The 11,074-nt window shown below is 33.1% G+C and overlaps 2 protein-coding genes across 2 annotated transcripts; one reads left to right on the top strand and one right to left on the bottom strand.

The window, feature by feature from the left end:
* The first annotated feature begins 574 nt into the window (after window positions 1–574).
* On the top strand, window positions 575–1,475 carry LOC110721787 (copper transporter 5-like). Its single transcript, XM_021900987.1, has one exon. It carries the CDS (start codon window positions 886–888, stop codon window positions 1,312–1,314), a length of 429 nt encoding a protein of 142 aa, XP_021756679.1. The 5' UTR covers window positions 575–885; the 3' UTR covers window positions 1,315–1,475.
* A 1,718-nt stretch (window positions 1,476–3,193) lies between these two features.
* Window positions 3,194–8,537, bottom strand: LOC110721786 (protein LURP-one-related 6-like). Its single transcript, XM_021900986.1, has 3 exons — window positions 6,088–8,537; window positions 5,389–5,640; window positions 3,194–3,768 (listed from the first exon to the last, which is right to left on the bottom strand). Exons 1-3 carry the CDS (start codon window positions 6,322–6,324, stop codon window positions 3,625–3,627), a joined length of 633 nt encoding a protein of 210 aa, XP_021756678.1. The 5' UTR covers window positions 6,325–8,537; the 3' UTR covers window positions 3,194–3,624.
* Window positions 8,538–11,074: the final 2,537 nt, after the last annotated feature.

Raw genomic sequence — 11,074 nt, 5'->3', positions numbered from 1 at the left:
GCAAAATAGTCATCATAGATGTCGTATGGCTAATTATTATTAATGATATTGTTCCTCCATGTCAACAGGAAAAAGGAAAATTTGATGTTAATAATCCAACCTTTGTAGGGTCTTATTCTATTAATCCGACCTTTCGATTATTCCACAATAATCCAAACTTTGGGGGGAGGGGGGTGTTCTATTCTATTAGGCCAAGCAAGTCATCTAACCTACAACAATAAGTTACCTTCCACGTGTCGCATTTTCATTTGTCTAATTTTTTTTTTGGGATATTCTATTTGGTGGCCTCGTGGTTTTAAAAATTCTTCATGAAAGACGAACTTTTTTTGGACTCTCTTCAGTGACACCAAGGTTTAGAATAATTGACCATAGTGACCTTTTTTTTTTTTAAGTTAAGAAAATTGAAAATGATAATTAAAAAAATAAATAAAAAAAACCTGAAAAACAGGTAGCAGGTCACCTTGGCCTAATAAAATAGAGCACTCTCCAAAACTTTGAGCATTCTGGGTTAATCAAAAGGTCGGATTAATAGAATAACACCGGACAAAGGTTGAATTATTATAATCAAATTTATAAAAAAAAAAAAAAAAAAAAACAAATTTTTCCTTGAAGTAATAAATGTTCTAGTACAACATCCTCTATTCTTGTACTGTTGTACGTCATATCAAAATGTACTACTCTTCTCCCCGAATATTGTACTACGTACATAGCTTATAGACCAACCCATTCAAAACAACAAAATTCACAAAGATCACAATTTTGGAACGATCACTATTTCCCGAACAAAAAAAAAACAAAGAAAACCCCTCAGAAAATCTTCCAAATTCTCCAACAACAAACAACAAATCACCCCCAAATTCCAATCTCTCCCCTCCAAAATTCAAGATGATGCACATGACTTTCTACTGGGGTACAAAAATGGTGTTACTCTTCGATTTCTGGAAAACCGATTCATGGCTAAGTTACTCACTCGCTCTCTTATTCTGCTTCCTCTTCTCCGTCTTCTACCAATACATGGAAGATCGCCGATTATGTGTTTTAACCATCGGTATCGTCCCACCACCTTCGGATCAGCCGTCAACGCCGTTTCTCCACCCTCGACTTGGAACTCGATTGAGTAAATCGGCTCGATTTGCGACGGCCGTGCTGTTTGGCGTCAACTCGGCAATTGGGTATGTTTTGATGTTGGCTGTGATGTCGTATAATGGTGGTGTGTTTATTGCTATTGCTTTGGGGCTTGCTGTTGGGTATTTCTTGTTCCGTGCTAAGGAGTATGAAGCTTTGATTGTTGAAGATGCTTGTGCTTGTTCTTGATTGGAAATTTCTATTTTGTGATGTTGTAATTTTATTTTTTGTTTTCTGATTTTACTTGTAATTTATGGTTGTTTATATTTTGGTGAATTTGATGGAATTATTGGAATTTGTATATCGATTGGTTTGGGTGAATTTGATCAATTGGAATTTTTATTGATTTATTTCTAATTTTTTTAATGGTGTAACTTGCAACTGTTAAGCAGGTGTGAGAAGTTATACCTAAACTAGTTATGTGCTTCAAACAAAAACAGACTAAGGATGTCCTAATTTTGGCCGAATTTGGGTAAAATTCACGGACTATATTGCGGGCTTTAAGCAGGATTTTGGGCACGGAACATGTTAGGCCTGCTGAATATGGTTTCCCACTTCTTAACGGATTGAACCCTGACGTTGTAAAATGGCTGAGCCATGATCACCTCTAATACTAATGAAAGTAAAGTGATTGATTATGGATTATGTAAAATTCTAAATTCGATTGAGGAAGTTGATGTCTATAGTATATATATTTAGGCAATATGATCTCCAACTCATTTCATTGATCATTAGTATCCTCATAGCTCCGGCACACTTCCTGGTCACCGATTTGTCTTATGGTTTCTTAGGCGATTTGTCAGTGGCAAGTCTTGACCTTAGAACTGTCATCTACGAAAACTCGAAAAGTAGCTCTTTAAACCGTAAGAAACATGGCATACCCTAATTAGTACTTGTAATTACTATGACGCCAAGATATGAATCTACAATAAGAGACCTCAAATTATGCAAAAACTTATTAGCGTCACAGTGAAACATGTCCCTCCATCTTTTGAAAAGGGTTGAACATAATCATTTGATATTTACCTAAAGAGTCTTGATCTTCTGCCACCAAATTTGAACCACACCTTAAGTGTCCTGTATATATTACTCGGTCACAACAAAATAAAGATCTTCCAACTTCAAGGACCTTGATTTTTACATGATTAGTTTGATTACACCGTCCAAATGTCCAATCCACCACATGTTTGGAATCGATTTCATTCCGTTCAAGCTATTACAGGATTGATTACCCACGCTATGAATTATATGTCTTTTACTTATGTCTCATCAAGCGGAGAAGATGCATGCGTCTGAATTTTCATTATGTTGGGTTTAGTGTGGCCCAAATTTTATAAGCCTAAACTTTAAATGTTGACGGTTATTTACGAGCATGACACTAAAAAAATTGAGAAATCTAGATTATTAATCAATATTCAATGTGCCTATTGAAGTATTCATGATTCTTCTGAAAATATGATTTTGGCTAAATTGAAGATCTCAAATGATGGAGTGGTTTATTTGGGAGTGATCCACCAATATGATTTGCTGCCTCCTACACATTCATTTAAGCCCTGTTCTGCTCTGCTATGCCCTTTTCTGCCCAAAATCTCAAAAGAATAGGGCCTAGTGTTCCTCCTATACATAAACTATTTTCTTGACCACTATTCTTCTTTGAACTACTACTTTGTGAGTTTATTGTCTATATATTGATTATTGTAATATACTAATATATATTCATCTTGTCTCTGCTATACTTTTCATATAACAGATTTTTAAATCCTTAATGTTCGTGTGTTTTATGTTTCTATTTAAAGATTTTCTCACGTTAAATATTATGTCCTTTTTATTACTTATCTTGCATTCATTTATTCTAACATTTCTTGATTTATATTTGCTTTTGCTACCATCATACCCTATCACTTTTCAATCAACAAAACACCATCCATCTCAAATCTCAATAGCAGTACAATAATGCTAAAACTCCAAATGCTTAATAGCATGGCATCGTCCTTATTAGATGCATAATTACAATTATTTTCTTTTCCTAGTCAAGTAAGTGAGCAAAATCAAAACAACATCAATGAATAAAAGATTAAAAGACGTATCCTTTTCTTGGCAGCCTTTTTACAGCTACTATTCAGATTGTTTATGTACATCTAATATAAAGCAAATGGCCCATTAGCTCAGCTGGTTAGAGCGTGGGCCATTCTTTTAAAATTTGTTTCCGTTGTTGAATATACATAATACTTTTTTTTTTTTTATATTATCAAATATCTAAGCATATTATTAATTACAAATAATTAACAACACAAATATACAAAGAAAGTATATACCACCTTCATCCCACATTAAAAGCCTGACATAAACAAATAATAACCCCATGTGCCAAACTTCAACCAATTCCTAATACGGAGTAAAATGAATTATCCAATACTAAACAATCTTAATGGAACGGAGGTTGTAACATAAATGTAATAATGGGCATCCCCGCTCTGGCTAATGAAAGCTAGGCAAAAGCTAGCACCAAGTAGACTCATGGTAAATGTAATCAAGAACTGCAATGATTCCAAATACGAAGGCCTGATCAATCCCTGGTTGCACAACCACATGGTACAGATCTTTCCTTGTCATCACCCTTTCTATTTCTTCTTTAACTCCAACCTGCCATTTTATTTATACAACAATCCATAATAAATAAATATACTAAATCAGCATATAATAATGTCATTAGCAGCTACTCTATGGTCTATATATAAAACTTCAATTAGTAACATCTTTATGATTCAGACCTAGCTAGCATATATAGCTTGTTTGGTCGACAGCATATGATGACATTGTGCTATGATTCTTTACTTTTGATCATTATTCTTACAGAATACAGATACATTAAATTAGTATCATGATATGAATACTTCTTTGGTTTTCAAACATGATACTACTGTAAAATTTTCAACTATAAATCGGGGATGATTTTACGGCGGTCATTTGAAAATGACTACCATATTATTTTAATGATATATAATATGATTGGTTTATTTTTTCACGTTATAAAATAGCCACAATTAGTCTTATAATATCTACAATGTAAATATAAATTTTAAAAATTTTAATCAAGATAAAATAAATATTTTTTGAGAAACTATAAAATAAGAATAAAAATTACATAAATGAAACTAAAAATTTGATAAATAAAAAAATTGTTGATAATACTATTTAATACCATTATTTAAGTAATATAATTAATTACTTGGAAAAAAAATACTACCTCCATTTCTGAAAGTTCGACTCACAAACTATTCATATGATCAAAATAAAATAACTTTAACCACATTTTATGAGTTATACAATATAAATAAATAAGCATGTGAGATCATATTAGATTCCCCCTTATTATAAATAATCTAATTATCAACTTTTTACAAATTTCACTTATATATAACCGGAGTTATTCATGGTCAAAGATGTTCATTGAATACCGCACAATTGCAAAGCGAGTCGAACTTTCAGGAACGGAGGAAGTACGTCAATTATGAAGTATATTATCATTAAAACATTATGCTAGATATATTTCAAACAACTACTGTATACTAATTTACAAATTCTTACGTTGAAGAGAGTCCAACTACAACGAAGTATAGAGGATCTATATGTAAACCTAGTTTCATTAACTTAATTATATATAAAGACTTGGAAAAATGAGACTGATGTTAAATTTTGGAGAGAGCGAGGATTGTATGTATAACAAATTAACAATATAAGAGTAATTATTGATCGTGAAGCTTAATTAAACTATTCTCACTCATTCACGTGAATAGTTCAAATTACACCATCAATGTATCAATTATTTCTAAACAGAGTGACCTAAGTATGTTGAAATATAACAACTTGTAATCTAATGTAGTAGCCTAGCTTGGTTGATGTGGTAATGTGGAATGTACAATAATGCATTTATATTATGTACGTCTTGACTGTGAACAACTCAACAACATTTCATGGTGGTGATGGAATAAAGCTAATCCCTAAAACTATCCACTATATATGGTGTATATGTTGGTTATAGAGGCCAAGGGAATAAGAATATGTATCAACTATCGAACTTGCATTTTAAATTCGATTCGACCACGAGGGAGTACATGATCATTATCAAATTAGAAAATGCTTGTATATACCTTTTGTTCAGATTTAATTGTCACGCTAGTACAAATTGAATGAAGTTAGCAGATTCGATATGTCTAGAGCCTTAAATAAAAAAACGATTTTAAGGGATCGTTGAGTACGTACCTGTGCTATGATATTTCCCAATGAGTCCACAATGCTGCAATTCTTATCAGGAAAATGGCCTTTGATTTCAAAGTTCCAGTCTTTAACTTGCCCATTAACCTTGGGCTCAATTGAAATTCTAACTGGATTGTTTGTTGGGAAGCATGCATTTTTATTAGGTTCCTTTATGCTGAAAACCGACTTTTCTAATCCTTCATAATCATAATAGCCTTTCCATTTCTTATATATGTTCAATGCTTGAACCAATCCACCCTATTATATCATCAGAAAACATATAATATCATTATGATCAAATGAATTAACTACACTAAATTATTAGGAGAAATATTCATCTTAATTACAATCTCTCAAAACTTGTAAAAAGTACAATATCCTTTCATATAGTTGGCTAATAAAGTTTGTACTTGAAATCACATGATCAAATTTAAATAATGACTAAAACTGAACTTACTCGACTACAAACTTATGATATATTATGATGAAGCATTTGAAAACTTGAAACCAAATCAAACAACTCTTCATCATCTAAATGCGAATCATATCAATATAATTTAAACAAACTAGTTTCCACGTCTACAAGTCTACAACACATAACTTTGAGGTGAAGAAACAACATAAGTTGATTTTACAAAAACGTACGTACCATAATTCAAGATATACTAGTGTATAAATGTATGTACTTGGAATAAAATTACGCACCTTTAATTGGCGAATAAGAAGAATATTATCACCATCGCGAAGAATCAACTCTCCCTTTTTTCCAAGGATCCCACAACCATCTACTTGAAACACAACCTTTTGGCTACAATCAGTAACCACAAACCCGCCACCACCCACCGCTTGAGGCCGCTGCCTCACCACCAACACAACTTGTGAAGATGAGCAATACATCTTGCTTATAATTGGTAACAAGTAATTTGGTTTTGATGCTTCCATATTTGGTTTTGTTTAGAGTCTTATACTACAAAAAATATGTTCATGAAGCTAAGGTTTCCTAAGGGCCTAACTTCTTCTTATAGAAGAGTTTGCGCAAAAAAGATCAAGTTCTTTTTATTTTTTTAACATATAAATATAACAACAATTTGCATAGAAAAATGCATGGAATTCAAAGTTTGGCCGACCTTGACTTTAATTTGCATAAATTTATATGTAAAAAGTTTTAGCATCTTATTGTATTATAGGTTAATGTTAGTTATAGCATGCATTGACGTTTCGTGCAAAACATAAAAGTTGGCCAATCATTTCCAATAAAAAAAAGTATAGAGTTGCTTTGGTAGATATAGTTGCCCTTTTTATGCATTTCAAAAGATATACGTGACTTTTTGAAATTTGGCAAAGGTATGAAAATAGATAATACTAGACGTATGTTGTAATATATAGAGTAGAAAGGAATATTTCAAAAAAAAACTTTAGAAGTTATTGCCTTAGATGATCTGTATGGTGAAGTTAGAAATTAGTTTTTGGGTAGCTTGGCGGGTTTGTTTTGGATTCTAGTACTATGACTTGTTGAATGTGTTCTTTCCTTAAAAGTTCACGGGTTAATGCAGTTATTGTTTTGGGTAATGTCTTGGTCCTTTCATATAATATAATATGCAATTAAAATCTTATCTAATTGAATTAACTTGTTAGACAACTGTAAATTATTGAAGTCTCTAATTATGCACAACAATATCCACCTTGATGAAATCTGCCAACTCAGCAAAGTTAGTTGTAACTAACTTCTTCCAAAATCTTCCTTTGTAACAAACTCTAAGTTTGTTATTACACCTTAGTATTAGTTTGTTATGCAGCTAGTATAAATATTGTAATAAGCTACTCATGTTTTTGTAATGATCATAATATCTTTTCTCTCAAGAAATCAATACAAACTACACATTCTTTTCTCCCTAATTTTCAGAGCTTCTGGCAATTATCAACATGGTATCAGAGCTTCGATCAAGGATTTGATGCAGTTTTTGTTGATTCTTTCGCATGATTTTTCAGGCAATCTTCTCTATCTTCATATTTGTTTCAACAATTTGTTTTTGAATTCAATTTGTTGATTGATTTCTAGATTTCTTCGTTGATCGTTATATCAGTAGATTCTACTTCATTTTTCATTTGAAATTCATCAAATAATGGCTCAATCAAACAATCTTTCACTCAATTCAAATCCTGCTAGCGTTTACTTCCTACATCCTTCTGAGAACCCTGCGAATCCTCTTGTTTTTGTGAAGTTCAATGGTGATTGTTACAATTACGAGCGGCAGAAAAATAAGCTAGGTTTCATTGATGGAACACTTACTAGACATTTAGAAACTGAATTGCTTGAATGCCAAGCTTGGGATATATAGATGTAATGCTATGATCACTGCTTATATTTTGAATTCTCTTGATACTAGTATTGCTAAAAGTGTACAGTATTTCAGTACTGCAAGAGACATTTGGAAAGATCTTGAGGATCGTTATTCACAAATTTCAGGAGCTCAATTGTGCTCTTTACAGCAAAGTCTACATGATTTGTCACAAGGTTCTAGCAGCATAGCTGAGTTTTTTTTTTACTTAGATCAAGGTCATCTAAGATCAAATCTCTAGTATTAATATGGTTTCTGTATGTTCTTGTAATGGATGCACCTGCAATTTAACTCAGAAGTTCTTAAAGCAGCAACAGGAGGAGAGGCTTATTCAACTATTGATGAAGTTAGATGGCAAATATACAAATGTTAGAACAAACATTCTGATGATGTAGCCATTGCCTATGTATCTCTACCTTACAGGCTCTTGATCCAAGAAGAAAAGCATAGGCAAGTTAGCTCGCTAGCAGAGAGTAGTATTGGTGTTAACAATATGGCTTTTGCAGTGGATAGCAGGAGAACATAACAGTTTTAAGGAAACCAAAATGTTACTTTCAGGCCACAAGGATCTAACACTTGGTACAGGGGAATTCTCAGCCTCCTTCACAACCTAGTGCTAGTGGCTCTAGTTTTGGTAGAGGTGCTGGTAACAGGAGATTTTCTTCTTTATTTTGTGATTTCTACAAAATGTCTGGTCATACAGTTGACAGATGTTTTAAGATCTATGGTTATCCAAGTGGTAACATAGTTTACAAATATGGATGACGATATTAAATGGATATCCGCTAACCTGAAATAATTAAATGGACGACAATTTGCGTTAAATGGATGAAGGGCGGGTGACAGATGAAGCAGGTGACGGATCGGGTCGGATTTGAGTGGGGCTCCGTCTCATCTATCACCCGATCTGTCATCCACCCGATATATATATATATATATATATATATATATATATATATATATATATATATATATATATATATATATATATATATATATATATTTTAAAAAAAAATTAACATTGTAATTAACTAAAAACCCCTTCTAATTTCTAAAACCATACCCCCTAATTTTTACGCCACCTCTTAGTCTTCTTCCTCTAACTATCAACTGCTCGCTCTTACTCTCCTTAACTGTACTCTCAACGTCTCGCTCAGATGCTCTCTCCGTCAAACCGACAGCCGACACTCCTCACCTGCGGGCTACGACACTCCCGCAACCACTCTCACCGGCGGCAGCGCAACACTCTGTCCTCACGCACCTCCCTCAAATTTATTCTTTTTGATTATTTTTGAATGACCTCTAACATGTTCTTCTAGTTTATCAGTAATCATTAATCATCTACTAAGTCCTATTGAAATTTATGATTTTTTTTTTCTTAATTACTAGATTTCTGATTACTTTAATTTTATTATTAAAATTCTGATTTTTTTAAAAAAATTCCTATAAATTATAATCATCACTAGCGAAGCATCCGATCCATCCGTTTCATCCACGGATGATGGATGGATCGGATGCAGGTGATGGATTTTGCGGGTGACGGGTGGATCGAGTGGAGCAGATGGAGTGAGCAGATAGATACGGGTGAAGCTCCATCCGACCCGAATCCGATCCGTTGCCATTCATAGTTACAAAGGCAAAGGGAAGAAAATTGTTGCTATTGTTTATATATAGTCTGAAAAATACATTTCTTCTGAAAAATACATTGTCTATTAAAACAACTCACATTTCTTCTGAAAAATACAGCAGGATCATGGATGTAGTGAATGCTCAACAGCAAAATCAAGGCAATGCTGCAGCTGAATCTGTGAATGCACAAAATCTTATGCATTCAAATTACAGTTTAGCTCACATGGCAAGTACTTGTTTACTATCTTGTTGTAACTCTAAGTGGATTATTGATTCTGGAGCTACATATCATATTTGCTTATTTGCTGCAATATTGACGTATTTCATTCTTATGAAAAGTTCACTTAAACTCCAAATACTATCACTGTTGCAAATGGAAAACATGTGAAAGTTGAAAATATTGGGAATGTCATATTTCATAATGGTATTGAATTGAAGAATGTGCTGCATGTTTTAGAATTCACTTTCAATTTTATCAGTACACACAAGTTGTGTAAAGATGTTGATTGTGAAATCAAGTTTACTCATGATACTTGCTTAATTCAGGATCATTCTCAAAATAATACTCTGGTTCCTGGTAAACTAGATTCTGGTTTATATGTTGTTGGGGAAGGAAGTGGTGTTCAGGAGAAGAATGAAGCATCTGTAGCAGCCTAGCAGGTGTTGTACATCCTAATAATTCTGAAGAGGCTAAACTTTAGCATCTCATATTAGGTCATTTGCCTTTCAATAAAATTCATCATGTGCTCAATAATGTTTCTAGATATTTGTCAAGTTTGTCCTAAGGCTAAGCAAACTGTCAGTAGTTCTAAGTCTACAAAGTGTTTTAATTTACTGCACGTAGATACTTGGGGTCCTTGTAAGGCTCTTACACATGATGGATGTAATCTTTTCCTCACAATTATTGATGATTTTTCTAGGCATTATACTTGGACTTTTCTTATGAAAGCTAAGTCAAATGTTGTTCTTGTACTTGAGAATTTTGTAGTAATGATACAAAATCAGTTTAATTCAAGCATTAAGTGTACAATAAGATCAGATAATGCAAAAGAGTTATGTGAGGGTCTTGAATTGCAATTCTATAATAAGTATGGGATCACACATCAAAGAAGTTGTGCAGATACACCACAATAGAATGGTGGGTTGAAAGGAAGCACAAACATCTCTTGGAGACAGCAAGAGCTCTATATTGACAATCAAATGTTCTTGTTTCTCTTTAAGGAGAGTGTTTGTTATGTGCAACTCACTTGATTAACAGAATGCCCCTGAGTTCTGTTAATTTCTATACTCTTTATGAGAAGATATTTGGTATAAAGCCTAATTTGAATCACTTTAGAGTGTTTGGTTGCTTATGCTATGTTTCAACCTTGAAAACTAATAGAAGCAAGTTTGATTCAAGAGTTGTTCCTTGTATTTTCCTTGGTTATCCACCAAATCAGAAGGCTTATAAGGTGATGTGTTTGGAGACTAAGAAGTTCATCATCAATAGAGATGTGTATTTTCATGAAAAACATCTACCCTACAAGTTTCTTGTAACCTCAAAATAACCACCCATTTTCTTACCTATTGCCACACCACATAACCCTGAACCTACCTAAATCATTCCAAAACCTTTCATTTTCTCTACAGATCCAGATTCCTCTTTTGATTCTGTTCCTTTATCTATTCCCAACTTTTCACCTGTTCATCCTAGCCCCACTAATTCACCTCTATCTCTACAGATT

The sequence above is a fragment of the Chenopodium quinoa genome, unplaced genomic scaffold, assembly GCF_001683475.1.
Source record: "Chenopodium quinoa cultivar QQ74 unplaced genomic scaffold, ASM168347v1, whole genome shotgun sequence".
Lineage (NCBI taxonomy): Eukaryota > Viridiplantae > Streptophyta > Magnoliopsida > Caryophyllales > Amaranthaceae > Chenopodium > Chenopodium quinoa.
The sequence above is the reverse complement of the archived record's forward strand: the minus strand, read 5'-3'. Positions and strand labels throughout refer to the sequence as shown.